Source organism: Merops nubicus, unplaced genomic scaffold, assembly GCF_000691845.1.
Source record: "Merops nubicus isolate BGI_N331 unplaced genomic scaffold, ASM69184v1 scaffold2219, whole genome shotgun sequence".
NCBI classification, from domain to species: Eukaryota; Metazoa; Chordata; class Aves; order Coraciiformes; family Meropidae; genus Merops; species Merops nubicus.
This window is the reverse complement of record NW_008632843.1, coordinates 24,294-48,169: the sequence shown is the minus strand read 5'-3', so window position 1 is coordinate 48,169 and position 23,876 is coordinate 24,294. Positions and strand designations below refer to the sequence as shown.

At 41.8% G+C, this 23,876-nt stretch overlaps 1 protein-coding gene across 1 annotated transcript; it reads left to right on the top strand.

The window, feature by feature from the left end:
- Positions 1 to 3,103: 3,103 nt before the first annotated feature.
- TMEM154 (transmembrane protein 154) lies at positions 3,104 to 18,863 on the top strand (the record flags this gene model as incomplete). Its single annotated transcript, XM_008948012.1, has 6 exons — positions 3,104 to 3,118; positions 5,746 to 5,935; positions 14,068 to 14,379; positions 16,018 to 16,045; positions 17,187 to 17,272; positions 18,803 to 18,863. Coding segments are annotated over exons 1-6 (692 nt in total), but the record flags the coding sequence as incomplete, so codon positions are not given.
- Between the last annotated feature and the right edge of the window lie 5,013 nt (positions 18,864 to 23,876).

The following is a 23,876-nucleotide window of genomic DNA, read 5'->3' as shown; positions in this document are numbered from 1 at the left end:
CAATTGAGCACACTCACGTCCTGCTGGGAGGTATCTCAGCAAGTTTGTTCCTCATAGCATATTACACACCTCTACTTTTGGTGTCCACTTCTGGCCAGATGTCTTCCCAAACTTCTGATGAGAAGTGGAGGGAGACCCTCTCCTGCCAATAGAATTGTAGTCCCCTGATGAACCACTTGTTCTTTAAATGAGTTTATTTTGGGCTGTTTATACCAAATGTGCTCCTGCAATACAAGTTTGGGATACATTGCAACCTTGAAGAAAATATTTATTTAAATCATTTCAGTCCCTAATTCCAGCTTAGACCCTAGGCATTGTAATATGACATTTACATAATTATTTTCAAAGAATGAGACAAACCTTGAGCTAATAAGTCCCTGTGCTGTTCCACAAAGAAGTGAAAACCTCATTTATTAACACGTAAATATCAGGAAAGTGACCCAAGCCCTTCTACAAACTGATGCATTTTATTTCAGTTTCATTCCATCACTGTCCTGGAAGGTTCCAAATAGTAAAAGTTAATAAATTGTAAATTTCTGTCACAATAGTGATATTTTTAAAATTAATAAAAGTACCTGAAAAATTGATTCTCAGAATGCATTTCACAGACCTTGGCTATTTATCTGAGATGCTCACGGCTTCATGTTTCATGAGGGTGCTCTGCAGAGTCTTGAAACAAAGTGGGGCACAGCCTCCTGGCCCAACTACCAAGTTTTCCATGTTAAAACAGAGACTTTTGGGGCAGAAAAGAGCATGGCCACTCCTGGAGCTTGGGAATGCTCAGAAGTTGCAAAGTTATGACAGCCCTTATATTTATCTGCCAAAGTGAACGTGAAGCTGGTAGCACTGAGACAAGTGCTGGTGCTGCTAAAAAACAAAACAAAACAAAACACACACACAAAAAAAAACACACACACACAAAAAAACCAAACAAAAAAAAAACAAAAAAACAAAAAAAAAAAAAAACAAAACAAAACAAAAAAAACCAAAAAAAACCCAAAACCAAACCCTGAAGCTGTACTTTGGGGTGTTCATCCTACCTTTATCCAGCCTGAATTGAGATAAAGACAGACCTCATGGAGTTTCACCTAGAATTCAATGGTAGAAATCTTGGAAGAACATGAGTGAAGGATTTCATGGGCAAACCCCACACTAGGCTAGATAGAGGCAGTGCTTGGGACTACCTCCATCATGTAATAACACTGTGGCTGAATAACAAGATAACTTTGCTGACTAGACATCATCCTTTAGAAAGTGCAGTCTTGCTGTGGATTTTGCCCAAAGTCAAGTCAAACCCCTAGAAGGATGCATATTTTAAAACAGTCAGTACTACATCAGAATACAGGTGTCATCAGTTTTAGGATTTCACACAAACTACAAACAACTTTGGATGGTTCTGGCATGTGCAAAATTTATAAACCATGTACCACTTTCCAAAAAAAAAAAAAGAGTAGAAACAAAGCACCCAGCTATACTTCAGTGTAAGTCGGCCAGCACCCTAGGTGTACCCTGCAGCATCTTTCATTTTAGAGGAGTTTTTTGATGTTAGAAGTCTCTTTGAATTATTTTTTCAGTTTGTTAAAGGAAACATAGATAGAAGCATCTGGATATTTTCAAATATAATTTTGTATTCTCTTTCAGTTTCTACTGAAGTCTCCAAAATATAGCCATAATTTCACGGCTTGTGTTCTGTGTAAAGAAGAAAATAAAGGAAAAGACAATAAAAGAAAGCAGAAATTTATAAGCCCAATTAAGCAAAGAGGTACTCAAAACTGGCAGGCACCTGGTTTTATGCTTTCATTGTCATTCTCATCCTAGTTATGTTTTTTTTTTATGATACCTAGTTAAGGACAATATCTCATTGTCCTAAGCATTGTTCTAATTTATACTGGTGGCATTGGTTTCAAAAAGGTATAAATTTTTTTCTCAAGCACCTCTGCAGCTGAAATAATTTGTAACTTGTCTTTTCACATATAACCCAGAATTGAGAGAGTTTACTGTAGAGAGAGCTTACTGTAGAGAGAGCTTTATCTTCTGCAGCTAACCCAGGCAAAACTTGCTCTGAAACCAGTCAACCATGGATGCAGCTCCAGATCCACATGATGTTTCTACACAAAGATGCTGTGGATTTTAGCCTTTATTCTGCAACTCTTACTTACCTTGGCAGCCCACAGAAGCACCACTGCAGTCAGTGCTTGATCTGGCTTGAGATCCCTGTGGGCTTTGCACACCCTCCTTTGCATTGGGAATTTTTTTTTTCTTTTTTAATGTTGCAATGAATTGCAATGCAGTGCAATTTCCATTTCTTTCAGTGATTTGTGGGAAAATTTTATCTGTCCTTTCCCAACCTATGTCAGAGGCAGAATTAAATCATTAAGGGACTAGAAGAACTCGACTGGTGCTAACCCCTGTAGTGCAGGCAGATTAGCTGCTGACATCTGCAGCAGACAAGCTGCACTAGGAGGAGTTTGTAATATAAGCCCTATAACTAACCAGCAGCTTGCTCCATCACTCTCAAAAGTTCATCTGTTATTGTTGTAGTTTTCATAGGAAAAAGGAACAAGAAGAGCATGACTCAAGTGGCTGCAGTGTTACAAAACCTATTTGTTTTTCTGAAAAATGTGACACTGATGACATCCTGCAATCTCAGTGATGCAAACCATTCTCTGTTAAGGAAGAACATTAGCAAACAGCCTACCTAGGTGTTCAGAAATGCCCTTTATAACATAAAAATAACTGAAAGACTGTGCAAATGTTTCCTGCTTAACGTGTACTAAGAACACCCAGGAAACCTAGTTGTCTAACCTGTAAAAAGACATTGCTTATTGCTAAGGTGCACTGTGGATCTTACTAAATACACCAAGGCCTATGAAACTATCAGATACAAGCTGCTCCTCTTACAAAAATCATCTGTGACTGATGCCACCTGAGTTTCCAAATGCACAAGTTTGTTCTGCAGGAAGGTTGTCACTATAGGTTTTGTGTCCTGTATTTTTACTGTGAAGAGAGAAGCATGCAGCTGAAGATGACAACTGAGGCAAAGGTACTAACGTTGCCTCCCAGGCAGGCAAAAGGGAGCCTGCTGGGACTGCTTCGGGGGAGCATGACTGTGGCAGGGGTGAGAATGTACCGAGGTAACTGCTCTTCCATGATGGCCTAATTTGTCAGCATTCTTCTTTCTCTACAAGTTTTGGGATTTTATTTTTAATTAAAATAGTCAAATGCACGCCAAGCTGCCTTTGTGTCAGTCTAAAGTCTTGATTAAAATGTAATGTGGCACAAAGTCATATGTCCTGAACTTTAATTTGCCTTAGAAATCATTAAATGTGTACACACCAGTGGGTGGCTATCTTGCTGTCAAGGAGCAGTGATATGTTTTTGCTTAACGTGTCAAAAATAATTGATGGGAAACCGAGGGGGAAATGCTACAACCAAGACTGGAAGTAAAAAGAAGAAAGGATATAGACTTGTATATTGGAGATATGAGATAAAAATGCAGCAAAGATAAAAACCAAAACCAAGTTCTTTCCTTTTTTTCTTCCTAGTTTTTCTGTCTAGGTTTATGTTTGAGTAGGGGATGAGTGAGCTAGGCAAAGTCTACAGAATGGGGCAAAATAGCCAAATATGCAGGACAGGATAAATGAGGAGAGCACATTTGCAGACCATGTGATATTAGAAAGACTGGCAAACTCAGGAAGGAGATGGGGAAGAAATGAAAAAGAGGATAGCACATCCTTTATACATTAAAGCAATAAAAATACTGTTAACAATTATGACTTTGCTTACTGTTGACTAAAGTTAAAGAAAAGCTGATACTGGAAAATAGTAACAGCTTTAGGACCTGAGCTATGTTCATGAAAACACAGACAGTTTTTGCCCGTGCTGGCCCGATGGCTGATTATTGGTTTTCCTATTGCCAGACTAGACAAAGCCACAGCACCTCTGAGCACATAGGACATGCCTGGATAGCTTCAATTTCTGAGCTTTTATAAACAAGAGTATCTATATCAGTTAGACACTATTACTAATGTATAGAATATTTGTCATTTTTTACCAGGAAAATCTGAAAAGGATTTACAGGTCTTACTGCTGACACTTGGATCTGGTCAATGTTATCATGTATGGCTATGATATATTAAAGAATATCTCCTAGAAATATTTAATTGGTCAGCAGTTTCATAACTCAGAGCTCTTCTTGATCTTATTGTAGCTGCAATGTTGTAAATTTGCTTTGCTTTTCCTCCACTGTTTTATGAAGTGCATAAATGTACACTGCCAATACTAAGCAACTTGCTCAGATTTTAGTTAGCTAAGTCATTCAAGTGTTTTGAATCTGTTAACAAGCTGGTCATTAAATGAATCACTGACCTATTTCTCAGCTACTCAAGCTAAGAAACTATAACTGATGACCTATAAAAGCATCAGTGTGTTAAGAAAAATTATTAGCTGGAGTAGCACAGCAACAATTGTTCACTTGATCAGCTCCCACCAATCTGAACAAAAAGATTCACCAATGCCAGCTTCACCTAATTCATCAGAAATCAGGTTTTGACACAGATGAATGTCTAGGAGAATTACTACGAAACTGCTATACAGGCAGAATACATATCTTCTTCCTTGGTTTAATACTGGAAAGTTTTATGCAAGTATTTAAAATGCTTCTAATCTGGGGTGCTCCAGAGGAAAATCTGGGGTGCAGACTCTCCTGGACTCAAGAGGAGTCAATTTTAGACCTTGCACTTATTTGTGCAGTGGAACAATCACCTTCCTTGTTTGGGGACAGGTACGGCTTAGATCCAGGTCCAAATTCTGAGCCCTGTCCAGGCCCACCCCATATATCAAAAGGACTGAATATGGTGGGTTTAATGTCTGTTGCTGTTATCCAGTGACAGGCAATATATGGAAGCCCCTGGTCAATCCTCTTGTGTTTTTGAGTGAGTAGGCAGTGTTGGGGTGATGGGGACAGAGAACGGGGGAGGGGGGCAAGGCAGGACCACAGCCATGGTCCATGCTCAGCACATCCAGCCAGAGAATGTTGGGGTTTAGCAAAAATCAAGAGGAGGGAGGAAGGCAGGAAGGATTTACCTGCCTCTTTGCCACCTCCATCAGCCATGGCACTGTGTCCTGGTGAGGCTTAAGACCTTCTGTCCCCTGTCATCTACAGCCGTTGTCACACTAGTGTCTAAGTGCTTTCCAGCTAAGCCACCTGCTCCGAACAAAAAATAATGTGGTTTTCTGCATTTTCCTCTTCCCTGCCTCAAACCAGTCCAAAACACTCAGTTACAGGCTGCCAAGTGAACTAGCCATTTTTCCATTTGCTGGAGACAGCCCTGCTTGGGGGTTGCCTTTTGGGGTTGTAAATGCACACGTAGCATCCTGCTATACTGCGGGGAGAATTACAGCTTGAAAGCCAAGGCGGGGAGGGGCGGTACTGTTGAAATGTGCTTGCTCAACTCCCCTGAAGAACAACCTAAAGCCTTTCAGCTTACACATATAAATGAAATTTTGTGGTTGATTTGCATTTGTATGATGTTTGTCCCCAAGACACTGCATGCAGATGAAGATGGACGGTAGTAATGTTAGGAGTTAAAAAAGCAGAGTAGGAAGTCACACCTCACCTACAGCAGAGGTGCTTCAGCTGAGTTAGTGCTTGAAGAGCAACCTTTTTTTTTTTCTTTCTTTTGCAATCATTGCTTGCATGACAGGCCCAGACGGAATTACATCACTTCCTAAAACCCATCAAAGAGAGTCCATCTCCTGAAGAAATGCAGCTCAGATGCTCTCCAGCAGGAAACAGGAAATGTAAATGTTTGGGTGAAGCAGGAGCCCGCCGAAGCGCCCCTCGGGTGGGAGGGCTGCCAGGGTAACATGCGAAAGCAAAACCTCATCCTGCTGCTTTCTGCCCTGTTGCTGGCTGGAGAATCCGCCGGGAACGGTAAGTAAGAAAGTGTCTTTTGCTTTCCAAGGTGGGACCACGTTCCTTGCCTGCAGCAACGGGACCGAGTCGAGTCGGAGGGCAACACCCTCCAAACTGAGTGCTAGGAGAAGATCTGCGGGGACTTGCTCTCTGATTCTTTTAGCTGTGTTTACCCTCTCTGTTTTCAGCTGCCTGACTTTTTCAGTGCTCTGACTTTTTTTCCTTAGACCTAACTTCAAACAGCTGCAACCAAATCCTACAATTCCTACATTTCTTAAATTACAGGTATGTAGGGAACCAGAGTTTCCATGCTGGTCTGCCAGGCATTTTGGTTCTAATTTTAATTATTTCATGTAGTTTTTTAATCCCACACCTGTACTATCAGCATTCCACAGAAAAGTTAAAAGTCGGAGCACCAGTTCCATTCAAAAGCTGACTGCTGATTTCCATAGTCCTGGTGCACTGAAACTGGTTTAACAAAAGAACAGCCGGTTCTGGAGACAAATACTTTGAATTCTCGGCTGCAAAAGAAAGTGATCAACACTGTGGATTTAGGTCTTGACCTCCTGAAGGGAAGAACCATGAGCGGAAAAGCTGCTTCCGACAAAATGCTGAAGAGTTGGGGTGTTGTTGCAGAGGCTCTTACCTATCTGTGGTGGGTCTTCTATCCCACTGGCATTTTAGCAGGTCGTGACTGTGAAAGACAGGCAGCTCTTTCAATAAAACCTTTCCAGGCGGTGCTTATAGAAGGCATATGGCTTTCAGTGTCAAACAAATCACTGCTGAAAGTGCCTCAGTGTGGATTAGATGTGTTTGCTGCCTCTGTGCTGCTGCAGCATGTGGGAGCTCTCCAGAAAGCAGGGAGAGAGGACAGTCACTCTCAGCTATTGCTGGACTTTCTCTGTTAAGGTTTGAAATTACATTGATAAGATAGGTGGTTTGGTATGGGTATTTTTTTCCCTGAAAATCAGTACCATAAGCATGGTGTAAAGCTGGGCTGCTGGCTCTCAGCGTGCTGCTGAGCTGCTTGCAGTTAGCAGTCTTGCTTAGCTGTAGGAGTGAGCTAAGCAAGGAAAAAATAACAGTTTGGTCTTGTCAGTGTTACTACAGCCTTTCTATGTTACAGACATGCTAGGAGAATATGCTGCAAGCATAGAACATAGCTCAGAATTAAAATGGTCAAAGGAAAAAATTCTGCCATAGGCAGAGCAAACCAGAGGTCCCAGGTGAACAGAGGAGCACAATGCAAGCAATGCAGAATGATCAAGCTCCAGATTCCCTGGCTTATTTGCAGTGTACCAACTGCTAGGGAAGGGGAGGAGGACATCCATCCAGAGAAGAGCAGGGACCCTGTTTCCCCATACGATAGGAGGCTTTTGCTTTTGCAGTTAGACCCAAAATGTACCTGGGACTTACTCTTGACTGCAAGGGTGAGAGCGAGGAAGTTTTGAACTTGGGTCTTGGGGGGAAAATTGGAGGGAGAAGAGTTGATAAGAGCTCCTCCACTGAGGGCAGCCTCCTGGGGGGATCCTTTTCTCTCACTCCTCCTTGTTCATAGATCAACAGGGCAAGATCTTTGAAGGAGCTTTTACTCTTTCACCTGCAGTCCCAGATACAATCCCCACCTTTAAAGTGGTCTGCTGGAGAAAGGAGGCAGAAACTCTAGGGGATCTCCCAGGTCTCACCTCTATTGTCTGGAAAACATTTACAAAATAGGCAGTAGGAGTATGATTAAATCTTGCAGAACAGACAGATTGAAACCTTTATAAGTCCTGTTCCCATATCATGCTGGAGCCTTGCAAAACCCCAGCCTTGCCATTTGGATTATGATTTACTTTAAGCCAATAGCTCTAAGAGCGTGCCTGAGGTCTCAGCTCTGGGTGCTGGCCCTCTCCTGGATCCATGCCAAGGGGTCATCAGAATTTGTACCAGTCTCTTTCCCCTTGCCCATCCCCGTGTGTTACACAGGCAGAAAGCTCTGCCGGTCACCTGCTAACGTGGCCCTTCCTCTCTGGGTGATGGTGCTCGGTGTTCAGCATCACAGCAGCCCTAAAGACCTACACAGGTGTATTCTGACTCTAAGAACAAGTGTCCCTATAGCTTGCAGGAAAAGGCTCTGACCCTACAGGTATTTTCCAGGGTAGGCCAACTCCCTCCATGTGCGGTGAAAAATGCAGGAAATTGCCATGCAAATGGTTTGATGCAAGGAGCACGAAAACATGTGAGGGAGAGAAGCAGTAAAGTGTGTATCATCCTTAAACGCAAGAGAGCTGGGGTGGTTGCAGGTAGGGCTTATTTTGGCTTTGTCTCTGCACTAATGTTATGAGCTGTCATTGAAAGAAACATTGCAATCAAGATCCAGACACTCAGCAACTTGTACTGTGAGCACTGGCAACAACTCTTTCTTTGGCAGAGAAGGGCCTTTCAGATCAAGTCCCACACAAAGATGAGGTCTCTAAGGGAGTGATATTTTTGACCTGTTCTCCCCTAGAATAATGAACTTGAGAATGGGTTCGAACCCCTCAGAGTCACCTGTTAGAATTTTCTAGAAAAGCAACAGTAGAAGAAAGGATCTGCTACAATCTCCCTTTCCAAAATGCAGCACCCTAAGAAGCAGATGAAAACCCCTTTCTACTGAACGCATCAATTCCTTTTACGTATTTACTCCTATTCCTCCCTTTTATCCACACACACAAACTTCCCGTGTTTTATTCAAGTGCTTCAAGGACATTTCAGAAGATGTCCTTTACATCAGCAAGATTGTATACTAAATTTCAGTCAGTGACCCCAGTCTGTTTCCCTTCAAGAGATTTTATGATAGCTAGAGAGCCTCTGGAGCTTTTGAGTCTTCAATTTAAGGGTCCTTCTGAGAGCAAGGAGCACCCAGAGATTTGCATTACAGTGAGGTTGCACGGGTATCACTGATGCAGTGCTAGGAGGCCACACGATTAAGCAGATGCAACTAAATGCATAAATCTGTCTGGAAAACCTTTAATACTAGGGGTGAGAAAGGAGACTAGAGGTTCAGAGTTTGACTCTAATATGCATGACTGAATTTGTAAACCAGCAGTTAACGCTGCACTTCAGCTGATTAGAAGTACAGTGAGGAGAAAGCAGTCTCCTTCTATAAATGAACTTAAAGTTGTTTCCTCTTTCAGGTTATGCCTAGATAACACTTTCTAAGCACCCCATTTTAATAGGATCTTGTCTACAGATTAGCCATCCTGAAATATTTGTGCTCCCTCATCAGAAGGGCGTATGCACCCAGCAGCTAGCCTGCAGGCTTTTAAGGATTCCTCTTCTAGCCAGACTGACAGGCAGGACTTGCTGCAACAGGCAGTTGGGCAAGCCCTGGCCATGGCAAGGAACGTCCCTTCTTACAATGTGAAAGGCAGGGAGAGGAAAAAGAACAGGGGTGAGTCAAGGCAGGACTTGCTGCAACAGGCAGTTGGGCAAGCCCTGGCCATGGCAAGGAACGTCCCTTCTTACAGCAATGTGAAATGCAGGGAGAGGAAAAAGAACAGGAGTGAGTCAAGCAATAGGAGAGGATCATACGGCCCATGTGGAGTGGTGTGACTATGCCACCAGAAGGAATGTGTGTATGGAGCAGAGTGATATAGGATGTGGTAACTTTATGCCAGCCTACACAGTTCTAGAGCCTTTTCTTGTTTTGTAACCCTCTCATGAACCTTCCTTTCATTGCATTTTTATAGCTTACAGGAAAGTCCAGAAAACCAAAACTTCCTTTCAAACGAATAAGCTTGACTATGCCATTAACTTAGCTCTTGCTTTTCTTCTCTAAGGAGGAACTATAGTGTAATTTCAAAAATTACACTCAGAGACCTCAGTCCTCAAGTCTGGTGAGAAGGCAGCAGGGGGACTGATGATTTGACAGGAGAACTGAGTGTGCTGACTGCTGGCTATTTTCCTTTGCTTTGTAACCAACTAGAATCAGAAACCTGTTTGCCTACTTACATCAAGAAGCTCGTATCACCACCTCTGAGTGCTTCAGCACAAACCTCAGAGGAAGAAGTGCTGCAACAACAGAAATGTTGTTTATCTGTTCCACATGCAGTTGCTTGGACTCCAATCTGTAAAGCCTCTTGGTATATTCAACTCCTTCTGTCTCCCTTGAAAGGCAGGCTTGGGAGCACCTCCAAAACTCATACAAAGTTCATCAGTAATCCAAGCATATTTTAAAAGTAGAAAATATTGAATAATAGCATGGTATCTGCATAGAGGGACATAGATTTTTTTAAATTTGTAAGAAGTGTAATGGAACCCTTTCTGAGCTGTTGCTAGTGCTTGCTCAGGCATTTAGCCCCATGAGGACTAGATGCCCTAACACCTCAGTGCTGTAAACCTTAGGACTTTTTACCTTCTGGCTCCAGCTTCTTATCTTCCAGTTCCAGTTGTGCCCAGTTCCCCATCAGTTTGGGATGCACCTGCATGCTAGCCCCTCTCCCTTCTGCTCTTCAAAGCAGGCAAAGTGGCAGTATGTGCTGGGCTGAAGCTGTGGTGTGCACCAATCTGATTCCTTCAACATGGGGAGAAGTCACCAGCACTTATGCCCCAGACGGTCCAGAGAAAACTGAAGCTGATGGTGTTGTTGTGTGAGCACTCGCTCCTTGCCCAAGATGTGCAGAGGGCTGAGTGTGGATGTCATGCTGGGCCAACAGCATGGGACTGAGCTCAGCAAAAGAAAGGACACAAGCTTTGCAATGTCAAGGAGATATCTACATGGTAGATGTGACTTCCTCCTTGTTCCACTCCATTGGCCTTGGTTTTCTCTCCTGAATGTAATGTTGTTATGTTGTGGTTTACATTATGTTATGGTCAGACTCCCTTTTGAAAGGAGCTAGTAGATCTCTGCAAGATGAACCCAAGCATAGCTGATGAGACAGGTGTGTGAATGACCACCATAAATCTGGCTTCTTCCAGGCATGGAGACAACATTTGAATAGTATCTCACGAAAACCCTGACTTTCAGATGCTCTCCTGCCGTGCTCCAATCCTTGCAATGTCCAACTTTCATTTACCCTACAGAACAGCCACTGAGGCCAGCTGCAACAAAATCTGCTTGCTAGCCTGAGCACTTTAAACTGTGATAACTGCCTTTGGGCCAACCACATGGTCTCATGTGGCCAGGGCAGCTGCCTGTGGCAAGCGTTGTGCCTGCATCAGGAGGCCTGAGTCTGTCCCTCCCCAACAGGGGAAGTGCAAGGCACCAAGCCCACACAGGTGCAGGTTGTGATTTTCCTACCACATGAAAAATGTGATGTGTAAGTGGCCTGGGAGCAAGAGCAGCCCTTATAGGACCGGTAGGGTGTCCCCTGGGACCTCAGAGCACTGGTCCTCAGAGGTGATAGGCAGCTGGAAAGCTGGAGGGAGATGTGTTGAAGCAGAAGGTGAAATACAGGAAGTAAGAGCAATATCCTTGCAAGAACATTGTGCAAGTGGCTGCTCTTCTGCTGGAAGATGTATTTAATTCACTCGGAGAAAAGAGCTCTGTAAGATGAAATGATGTTCACAGAAGAGATACTGGTTTGTCCCTGGAATTATGCAAAGTGAACAAAACTACGTCACAGCAAGGTCACTCCCTGTGACTTGCCATTGTCTTTGCCTAGACACTAGAAAAGGTAATTCTATTTCACACAGAGACAAATTATTTGAAATTCACCTCATAGCTCCAAAAAAGGCAAGTAAAAGCTACCAGAGACACTGCAAAAGCGTCTAGGAAATCAGGTGCAGCAAAGGCTGCAGCTGAAAGTTTAGTACTGCAGTTAGCGAGGTGTGACTGTTTCCTTTTACCTTAAAGTCACATCATGCTTTAGACATTTGAAAAATCCATTTGAGCTCTAAGAGTAAATGAAAAATAAACTATTTTCCCCCACACTTTTGCATTACAAATAGTACAGATTAGTACTATTTTAAGCAATGGGCTTGTCCTTGTCAGCATATCCAATGTGGCAGACAGTGGGTTTCAAGGGCAATGGCTAGAGGAAGAAAATGAAGCAAGGTCATCTAAGTAGTTCCGTGAGGCTGCGGTGGTCCGTTGGCCCCACAAGCAGCACAGTCCATCACACCAGAGTCTGTGGTGAACATCTCTAGGGATACCTCGCTGCTCTGTGCAACAACTGCAGGCACTGGGAACCATAGGAAAGAAACCTCTTACCTTGGGAAAGAAACGTCAGGCAGCCAAACTAATAGGAGAGGGGAGCTCTCCCTCCTGGCCTCTGCAATGGATTTAAGGACAGACAGCAGATCATGGGAAGGGGTGGAGGAGCACATGTGTAAGGGGGTCATTAGCTGCAAGGGAGGCAGAGAACGTGTTTTGCTCTTCATTGAAATACTAAACAGAGAAGGAAGTGACAGACTACTGATACGAAGTGCTTTGCTACTGAAGAGCTAACATTTTCATTGTCATATTGTGGTGAAAGAGTTTGGTGATCTTTGCAGTGTTAGATACTATTTTCAAGTATTAGATATTATTTATTAAGTATTAAAATTGTCTCCTAATTTTTTTTTTTTTAAAGGATGAAACAATCAGGTGCCTGAATGATAAGCATGGCATAAAACTCTAGATAAATCACATCTATCACATGAAAATAATTTTATTTATTTGAAATATACTTTGGTGGAATACAGTCTTATAAGATACTTATCTCCTCTTTGATACAAAACTGACAGGAGAGGAGATGTTGCCAAGTGGATTAAGCAAGAGATAGCGCTCTAATCCCAGTTTTCCTCTCTCACTTGGCGTCCCTGGGAAGGACAGCATCCCTGTCCTTCTGATTTCTCATTTGTAAAATGGAGATGATAACTGCTCATCTCTCAGGGCCATTATGAAGATTAATGTGTTTACAAAAGCATTTAAAATGCTAAGTACTTTCGGTTCCAGTCCTGTGAGATTGGAAATGCCAGCACTGAGGTGCTGAAAACCTTAAGCTCTTGCTAACTCTAGTGGAAACTATGGCTGCCTAGCACTTTACAAGAGCGGGGAGAAACGTGTCATTGCAAAAGTCATGAAATCCATTTCTGCTTTACTGCATAAAAGGAGAGCTGCACCATGCCAGCATTGTATCACAAAGGGCAGATAACTGAAAAAAAATCTTCATCTAATTTCATTCTAAGAAAATTATTGAAGGCTTTCCGTTTAGAAACATGTTAGTGTAAGCTATCTAAGGATTGATTCCTGCACCTTTGGCTACAACAACACTTTTGGGATCAGCATAGAAAACAGTACCAGCTCAGAATTCGCTGTGCTTCTGTTAAGCTTTAAACTCAGTGACAGTCAAATTAGACCCCTAATTAGCTGAAAAAAAAGGGCTTGTTTCACTATTACAAACACAGCAGACATTAGCCACTTTTGTTGCAAAATGAGTGATTATTGAAACCAAGACCCAAATCAAGGTTCAAAACCCCTAGTCTTAGCATTTGTGATGAATAACCAGCACTGAAGAATAACCAGCACTGACTCTTCACCATATGCTCCTCCAGCCACCCTGTAGGATCAGACAGAGGAGCTGTTAACTGCATCTGAAAACAGTAAAGTCCTTGTGTTACTGCTGCTTCTTCTAGTCCATGCAGAAGTGAAAGTCAGCAGCTTCTGCAGGCTTCAGACTTTGTTTCACCAGTTCTGTTTTTCACAGTGAAGCAAGTTTAACAAATTTGAGAAAGGCACAGAAACAGGGAGATGAGTGAGCTTGAGAAACTGGTGAACCAGGGACATGATTTCCCCAAAAGGAGTACTAATTCCTTGAGTGAGGGGAGGGGTAAAAGAAGTTGCTGCCACATAAGCCGAGACTGAGGATGGTTCACGAAGAAGTAGAAGACTTTTACATGAGAGCAAAACCAGATGCCAACCTGCAGGAAAAGAAGTCTGTGCAAGACACCTGCATGCAGACAGGCCACACATGCTGATGTGTCCTCGTAAAAGCCAGCTGAAGAACGTGGTAATGTTTAATGGCAAACTGGTGATCTGATTTTACATCTGATGCCCAAGGCTTCAAACCTGTGTGTATGTGGCATATGTTGAGTTTTTCTTTAAGATGTCTAATGAAAAATAAATATTAAAGCTGTATGCTTTGCCTCTTTGATATCACCAGTAAAACCCATAAAATGCTAAGTTCTTCTCATATATTTGTCAGGCTCTGAAAATTATGGATCAGGAGATGGATCGCCGATATTACCCACCATTACAGTAACGCCTCCTCCTGCTACATATTCTTCAACCACAGAGGAACATGAGCCAGTACTTGTCACTGCAAGCGTTACTGAAAGCAGCCTTGAGACAAAAAATACTCCAAGTATTGAACTGAATGGTGAGAACAATCGAGACAGCCTAGAGGCAGCAGAACAATCTATCTTGATATACATTGTCCCTGCTGTGCTGCTGGTCCTGCTGATTTTGCTGATCATATTTTTCGTAATACATCATAAAAGGAAGAAGTCTAAGCAAGGTAAAGTTGTTTTCTTGCACATCAAAAGGCTATTTTTAGATATGCTCGATATTAACAAAGTGTTACTTGGAAGCCTGGGATGCCATATTTAGGATATACTTCTCTGGTTGCAGTTGCACGTTTGACAGACAAGAAAGGGATCCACCCCCAGCCAATGGTATCTGGGCTCGCACTTCTCCTTGGGCAGGAGCTAGTTCTGCTCCTTGGCACCTCCTCCTCACACTGCATGCTCACAGGAGCCCCAGCACCAAGCTCCAGCTCCTGGCAATGTTGGGAAAAGCCTACGGAAGTAACTGTGTGGCTCCAAATGCTTATTCTGTCTTTGTGCTTAAAAACCTCATGCAAGTTAAATGTAATGCTTCTATTACCTGTACTGCCCACAAGGTAAAGCTGCTTGGACCTTCAACAAAATAAGAACAAGCAAAACCTCTTTAAGGAACACTTTTAAGGGATCCTTTAGGGTGGTGGTAGCTATGAAGTTACAGTAAGTGAGTTAGGAATCTTGTGGTCAGAGTGCTTGTCCTGCAATAGGGAAAGCAGCACTTCAGGACCTGTTGGCAAAGAAATTGGTAACTTGGAGAGTCAAGCCACAGAAAACAAATGAAGGGTTCATATTAAAATTGGGCAGTTGGTAAGTGAAGCCCTGAAATGGTAATATCGGTGTCTACACAACAAGAGTGCAGCTGTAAGACAGTGACATATGTTCAACATTGATTTTAAGTCCACTTTTCAGGCTGCACCTGTCTTTATCACCAGGTCATGTGGCACCCTGCAGAAGCACAATCCTGGCATCTCTTGCCCTATGTCTATTGCTTGGAGCTTGGCTCTTTGGCATCCTCAAGGTGGGGGCAGATGCTTCTGTGGCCATGGGGTGTCTCTGCAGTACAGGAATGTGGTGGAACAAGTGGGAGATGTCTGTGCCCATTGGCAACAATTAATTTTAAAAAAGCCTGCTTAAGACAGTATACAATGTGAATCCTATATGTAGTTCTGCATTCTTTTCTGAGAGGTAAGGCTTTTCGGTCACTTGATTCCTGGTGAATTTATTCATCTGAATAATGGCTGTTACTTTTCCCCCCCCCATTTTTACTCTGTCTTAAGGTCATAACTGTCTTTAGATCCCTTTTGACACGTGGCTAGTTCAGCCTCATTTGCCTGAGATGTAATCTGCCATGGAAGACCATCCCCCTCTTCTCTCCATGAGCAGCTCCCAGAGTCTCCAGGCAGAGCCAGATTCCTTGCTTGTAGTCTGCAGCAAAATGTCCTGATGCTTCCAGTAAACAATTTATTTTTTTTTTTCAGCAGTGGTTCCTTTTCAGAATACCATTGCTCTCACAATCTGTTTTGCTGAGGGAAGGGGGCATCTGCCATGTCCACCACAGCACTAACAGTCAAGTTTCCTCCCAGTATGGCCAAGCTAATAACAAGCTGCTTTCTGTGGCTTCAGGATTAAAAAGAATGAGTTCCTCTGAAAAGTACCAACAGGATGAAATGTTTTGTCTTTCATCTGCAAGCTAACTACTACACCTTATGAAAATACGTCCTGTTTTACATGACCCTAATAGAAGGCTTGCTTGCAGTCTGGACCCTGTATATACAAAGAGCAGAACCATGAACACCAACTTTTTTTCTTTTCAGATGAGCTGGGAAGTGAAAATGTGAAAAGGTAAAGTTTATGAACATAACTTTTTTTATTCTTTTACTCTGATGGGATGATACGATTTTTGGCTCCTTCACCATTTTAATCTAACCATATACTAAACACCATTACTTATTGCCATCAGTTGCTCCAGTTAACTATCTCTTGGTGTAGCTAAAGTGTGACTTCAGTATTTGAAGGTGTAAGACTTGAGCAGAACAGGAGTTACAGTGGTTGAGTGCTGCCACACAGACACCCATGACCCACAGACGCCCCTATGCCTGCTCTAGGCAACCCTGGCTCTGTCCAAGACATACAAGGTGCCCTGTGAGCAAAAGGGATCAGTTCCCAGGCTCATCACAGGTTTTTACTATTCAGAACAAGCTCTGTGTCTTGCTCCCTTGTTTTTCAAGTTTGTCTTCTCACTCTGAGATGAGGCAGAAAGGCTTACCCAGCTGCTGTGGGAGCAATGCCTTAGCTGCTTGGAAGACAAGAAGAAAGCTACATCACTCTGATAAGAGTGATAATTTTTATGATTAGCTTTTACTGAGCTCCATCTCACTAATCAATGCTGGAAATTATTAAACTGGCTTCACAGGGAATAAAAGGTGTTTTTGCAATAAGTTTATTTTTCCACTGTGTGACTCCAGGAATGATCAGCAAAAGGAAGCTAAACAGAGGCATTTAAATAAATAACCTTTCCTTTTGCACTCATTGCCAATGTCAGTCACAGCTAAGATGAAACTTTAGGCCCTCTGCTTTTATCACTGGAGCAATGGGACTTTTGCCATATGTTCCAGCAGGGCAGAGCTAAACTACTTCATTTTTCAGATCTCTATTTAAAGCAGCAACAGTTCTCAAACAGCTGCTGTGGTCCTGTGCTCTGGCATTCCCCAGACTGCACTGTCTGAGTCTCTCTGCATGTGATGTCCCAGCCAGCCCTATCTCTACCCCAGACTGGCATCTCGCTGCCACTCCTTTGCATCTGTTTGTGGCCATTTCGTTCATACCCACTGGGCTGACATCTCAGATCTCTAGGCTAGAATGGCTTTCTGGAGGTTATAATTTACCTGGAATTATGAAAGACTCATACAAAATTACTACATTGTAAATTATTTGAATTAAGCATTTTGTGTAATACCTTTTTTTTCCCCTCCCTCCTCTCAAGTCCTATTTTTGAAGAAGACACGCCCTCTGTTATGGAAATAGAAATGGAAGAACTTGACAAATGGATGAACAGCATAAACAAAAATGGTACATGGCAACTCCTCTACACCATCATCCTTCTCTTCCTAGCTGATGTAAATCCCATGCGTAGAAAATCCATGTAAAACATTAGGCATGTGTGGTACTGCTTTTCCTACAACATTTTTAGCTGTGTTCTTGACTCCCTGCTACTAAAATAGCAGCACAAATGTCAGGGGTAGAATTGTTCAGAGGAGTATTTTTGTTTGTGTGGGAGCTTATTTTTAACATATGAAGGAATATCATAAATGTTTTGAGTTTCTAGTAGACACTTCCATTAAACATGCATAGCTGTGAACAGTATTTATATTTTTAAAACACACATTTTTAATGCTAAGTACTAGTTTCCCTGAAGCATCTAGTCCTTTCAGTCTTCAGAGTTTCTATAGTTATGCACCTCACATTTGGCTGTTGTGGAAGAAACATACGTTTACTCATAGTTCAGACAGCCGTTTACTTAAAGTTACTGCCAGGATCCTGTGAATACATCCCTCCCCTCTTTGTGCCCTTTCTCTCACTTGCCATCTCTGCCATGTGAAACACAAGTTGCTCTTTGCTGCCAGCACCATTCACTGCTGGCATCCTCTCTGGCAAGTCTATCAGCCCACAGAGCAATACTACCACCAGCAGCACCTTCAGATCCTTCTTAGCTACTATTGTGCCCCCCCTCCCCGGCCATTTTCCTCCCAACTGAAATCTCCTGGTCAAAATCTCTAAGGATCCTGCATCCTCCTTCAAGGCTTTTCTTAAAAAATGCAGGTCTTAGAATGAGGTGTGAATTAACCAAAGCCTGATTTTGAACCTCTAACAGCTTTTCACTGTCTAGGAAATGATGAAATCTTATTTTTTTTATTCCTGGTCCCTTGCCTTATATCCAAATGGTGCATCTGCCTCACCTTCTAAGGATGCCTTGTTTTTCAGGACATAAAACTCCTTGGAGCATTTCTTTGCATTAACACAGCACTTCATGTGATGAGGTTTTGACCTTCGTGGTCCATAAGCTCTAGCAGAAAACATGTGCTAAGCAGCACTATTGAAATAAAGACATTAATATACCATACAGGCAAATAGTCTTGTAATTTATTATTTTTTTTTTTAATTCTTTGGACAGAAGGGAGCAAATGTTTCACATGCCTTTTTATTTTTTTTGTTAGTGCTCCCTAAACCCCAGCCTCAAACTCCCAGCTGGCCTATAAAGCATAGGTGCAGCTATAACCAGTAGAAGAGTAACAAATAGTCCTCCCCGTGGTAATTGATAGGAAACAGTCCTCAAAAATAATTTATTTGTATACCTGTACATAAACAACTGAAATATACATAGCAAAGAAATTACAGCAACACCTATTAAAGGGAAGGAAGATTTAAAATGTAACATTTACGCTGTAGGGACCATGCAGATTTTACAGCCCAAAGGGTGTAGAAGAGCATCTGCAGTTCTATGTTCAAGACAAAATGTATGACAAAAGTTGATGCAACTTTGAAATAAATGTAGAATGACTGTCAAGAGTAACTATAGCCTTGTTTCTTACCCCTCTTCAGCTGACTGTGAATGTTTGCCTACTGTAAGAGAAGAAGAAAAAGAATCAATTGCCAACCCAAGGTACTTTTAACTCATTATACTATTTGAAGAAATATGACCAACATCATTCCAGAACAATATTTTTTTTAATATGTAATTATGAAATGATTCTGTGGTCTATTTAAGTTTTAAAGTTTTTAATGTGTGGGGACTTTGATTTCAACTTAAACAAAAGGATTGACGCTCTTACTTGTGAACAGGTCTCAGTTAATCACACCAGTAAATTATCTTGCAGTTGTAAACCTGTGCGAGACAGACAACCAGATGGCACAGACTGAGTTTCACTCACAGATCAGACTTTAATCACAGTAGTTCCCCCAAGTGTTAATACAAGCATTCAACACAGCTTCCTTAGCACTCCTCACCAATGCAGACACCCAGCTCTCCTCTGCCACCAGGTACCTATAAGATATCTGAGAACCACTGCCAGATGTTTGACTGGAGCTTGTGACCTGCAGGACAGGGGCTTGTCTGATCCCAAGAGAAACCCACAGGATCTTCCTGATGCCCCCAGGCAGCACTCCCCCAGAGCTGGCATGAGCTCACAGTCCAAGCAGAGATCCTAGACAGATATAAAACTGCAATCCTGAGTGCTTCTAAACTTCAAAACTTTCTGGCTACTTTCCTCAGGATTTTGGCCAGAACCCCTAAACTCCTCTCAAACTCCCATTTTCCCTAATTAAAAATTCTAGTCCCAGTGGGAAGCAAAGGGCTGTACATTGCCCTTGCCTGCATGTTTGTGTTGCAGCTGCCTTTTGGGGGGTGGGCAAAGCAGCTCTTCTGTGTCAGGTTATGACAACAAACAAGCAAACCATTCTGTGTGCCAAGAAAATCCCTGGTGAAGTAGAAGCAGCAGAGACAAGCAGGCAAAGCCAGGAGCAGAGTGGTGTGGCAGGAGGAGGACCTAGGTCTTCCCCCTTCCCATAGCATCAGATAAATCAACTCAACATCCCTCTCTCACAGAGTTGCACCTCCCTCTGCAGACGATCACAATATTCTGTTCTCCCTCTTTTCTGAGCTTCCTTGCTCAGGAGTGAAATAGCACTGATGTTAAATCACTGCTGCTGGGGAGTTTGCAACTTGGTGGCTTCAAAGCTGCACTTTCAGGGCAGCTTTTGGATGGGGCTGCTCCACAACAGGTATTTGTATTTAAAAAAAAAGATCCTAGGTTAAAACAGGCACAATAATTTTACCCTGACCAGGAAAAGATGCTGAATTCAGTAACTATCTGGGTTTTCCCCTCCAGCCTCTAAATGATAACTCAAAGAGGGAAAATTGTTAAGGAAGGGCAGCTGCATAGTAGCTCTCTAAAAACAGATTTGCTGAGCTTAACACTGACTACAGTAGCAACCACAGGACAAATTGTGCTTGAGCCATATGCCAACACCAGCAGAAGTCCATCATACTATAAAAGGCTTTTTAGGCACAATGGCACCCTGAGCATTAAGTTTACTTTCCAAAACTTAAACAGATAATTATCAGAAAAAAATCATCATGACCTACCATGCGGGGCTGACATTTTAAATCCCATATTCCCTAACATGCTTTTGTACCAGATTTGCATTAGCCCCATCAGAAGGTGTGGTTTTTGCTCCTTACTGGCAAAAAGTATCTCTGGGCTACAGCCTACCTCAAATTTGCCACCTGTAAAATAGAGATATTGTTACTTCAAAGCACTACAGTGAGGCTTAAGCCTTGATGCAATAAAGCAGCCCTGTTCAGATAAGTACACTTCAGAGTGAAGGTACACATTATTTAAGCATATTTTCTTATGACTGATACCTTAGGATCAGATTGCTGAGAAATTTCTGCTTCTAAATGGTAGGAAGGCAAACAAATGCAAATTAAAAGCGGAGATTTTTCTCTAAAACACTAAAAGCTTCTCAGACAAAGGACATTAGTTCAATACAAAGTACAAGATTATTAGTTTCAAATTCAGATTCTGAAAGTCTAGCTTCTTTGAGCAAATTTCTTCTCAAATTATGGTAGTTTCTTTTTTAGATTTTATTGATGACATTTCAATACAGGAAACATCTCAAGGCCTCACTGAACACAGATGTCTGAGTGGTTTCTTCCTTTTTCATAAAGATGCTGGGAGGAGTTCATGAAGGAGCAAATGTTTTGAACTATGGATTGATTTGAATAAGATACCATTTTGGAAATGTGAGACTAAACTTTTCAATAATGATGTTTTTACATTTTCAGAGTCAAAGTTTTTCCAAAACTACTTTTCAGAATGAGTGAAAAAAAAATCTAAAAAGATTTAAAGTGCAGAACCCTGATGTGATGAAATATTTCTAAGTGAAGTGCCTCTCTTATCTCACAATTACTTTTTCAAATTTAATTTTACATGAAAGTTTGAGACATGCTTCAAGTCAAAGTGAGAAGATACCTGAAGTAGTGTGATTTCCTGGTAAACAAAAAAAAAAAAGAAAAACTGGTTCCCATTTATTTCTGCAGTTGAACCTTATCAGACCAAGATCTACTGGTTTTGCTGACCAAACTCTGAGCTACATAATGTCAGAAAAATACAGATAAATAGATGTTTTCAGCAGCTCTTTTGGGCAAGAAAAGTGGAAGACTAAGAAATAAAATGAAACAAAGCTATTACTATGGAAAAAATATTCGTATTTATGAACATCAAAGCCTGCAGAGTTGTGAACAAGAGGAAGGACACGACAGCCCAGGATCCTTTGTAGATGAAGATCATCTGCTTTGTGTGTTAACTAAGTTAAAAAATTATATATGTATATACAGTTTTTGAAGATATATATTTAAAATAATACATCTTGCCTTTGAAACCTAGTGCTAAAATTCTGCTTGTGCCTGAGCAGAGAACCACAACAACTCTCCAGCCTCACACATCCCCTGTGTGCAGGAGGGAGTGGGCAGGAAAGCACAGTGGCATCAGATGAGCTCTGATGCTGCTGCGGTGCACAAGTGGGTGCAAGACTAATTATTCTTAAAGAACCTCTACTCCTTGGCAAAACAAAAGTGCAGCCTGTCCTCTTCACAGCGTGGATTTTTGTAGGCTGCCCAATATGAAGAATCAACACACCCCCTCATCTGCTTTATCACATATCATGAGGAGGGGTTCTTTTTCCTTGGGCACTGCTGGGCAGCCTCCTAGTCTTACCGTCCAGAAGAGGGTGGCTCGTTCCTATGGAGAGGTGTTCTGGGCAAGGAATAACTTGGTACAGAACAAAATACTCCTTTCCCAGGCTGTGCCTTAGTTTGGCAATGTACGTAAAAGAATGTGAAGTATCAGGATTACAAGTGGCCCTTTTAACTTCAGAGGTGGTTTAAACCTCTCATCTTAATGCTGACTGAAATCTAACCAGCCAATTAAAAAAGTCACATTTTTAATGTTGGCATGAACCAAACATTAAGAAAATTCTGGGGAGCAAGCTAACAGAAACCATCGGGACACAAAATTCGCCTGTTACAAGGCCAGATGTAATGCAAAAAATTCTATCTGTAAAAAAATTATCCTCACCAATGGAAAGAGGACAATTTGATTTCTGAATCCTCACCTGGGAGCAGGAGAAAGGGTGTGCTGTGTAGCCACCAACCAGAAGAGAAATCAGACCAGCCCTTGCTGCCAGCATCTGGCACCACAGATAGGATCCGTTCATGTGTTGCATGGCTGACACGTTTGTTTTCCAATAAGAGATTCTCATTAGACTCCAGAGGTACTCTTGTGTATTATATCCCACTGAGACAACTAACCCAAGAGCATAACTGGTGTTTTTTTCTTTTCCATGTATACACAGTGATGGTGAATCATGACTTCAGAATGGCAAAGAACTGGTTACAGGAAAGCAGCTAACAATCCCTCAGTTATTAGATGAACTGGATTCGAATAATTAATCTCAAGTGACCAGAGAAGCTAATGCTCTTGTGCCCTGCTGCGTACAGTCTTCACAAAGGAAACATCACCAAAGTGAAGGAAAAAAAAAAAAAGAAGAAAAAAAAAAGAAAGAACACTCTAGTAAGATTAGGAGCTGATTGAAATTCCTTCTGCAATGAGATTCATCACGAATCAAGAGAAGCCTCTTCCCTCCTCCCAAAGGTTCTCATGTTTCTGTCTCATTTTTCAGCTGTGTATCATGCAGAACCACTTCTGTGCTGAGTTTGGTGGGTTACTTTGGGTTTTTTTATTTTATTTTTTTTTTTAAATATAAACAGCATCTGTGATTCTGGAGGACCCTGGTTTGATGGATGTGAAGCTTATGGCTATGCAATGTTTGGTTTTCAATTTACTTTCTGGTAACAGTCCACTGATTTGCACAGGACTTCTGCTGGGGAGGTAAGACCAGGCCAGGTCTGAGGACAGACAAAGCAGCTGAAAAGCCTCCCAAATGATTTGATGGAAGAAACTGCAGCCCAGCAAGGGCATGGTCTTTGTAGCATGCTTTTTGGTTTTCAATTAAAGACATTGTAGAAGTAAAAAATATATTTTGAGATTGCCTTTCAGTTTATCTCCTCAGATTACTACCCTGGGATAGCTCTCACCATTTAACCATCCTCCCTGCCCACAGCTGCTCTCTAAGAACCACCTACTTCAAGAATATTCAACCTTAAAACTTTTTTTTTTTTTTTTAAATAAGAACAGTTGAAAAACTGAACAATTCAGTACTTGCACCAGACAAGTTTAGGTAATGACATGTCATGCATAACTATTTGGTCAAGGTAAGATTCCTGTAAGAAGGTAAAATGCAGTAGGATTTCTGCTTCTTCTGGTGTTGAATATTAAGCTTGGAACATCTGAACGACATGGGCTTCTAAATGTGCCTGGTCACCTCTAATACACTAAAAAAAATAAATCAGACTCCTCAAGTTAGGAATATAATTATTGTAACCTCATCCATTGATTTTAGCTGGTTTGTCTCTTATGGATGTAGTTTAAATATGTAACATACATGAAAGTGGATCCTTGTCTGTGCAAAGCTTCCCCCACCTTATTTAAAATATTAAATTCTCATCCTACCATATGTCATATCCTACCTGTCCTCATCTTCTATTTAAATATAG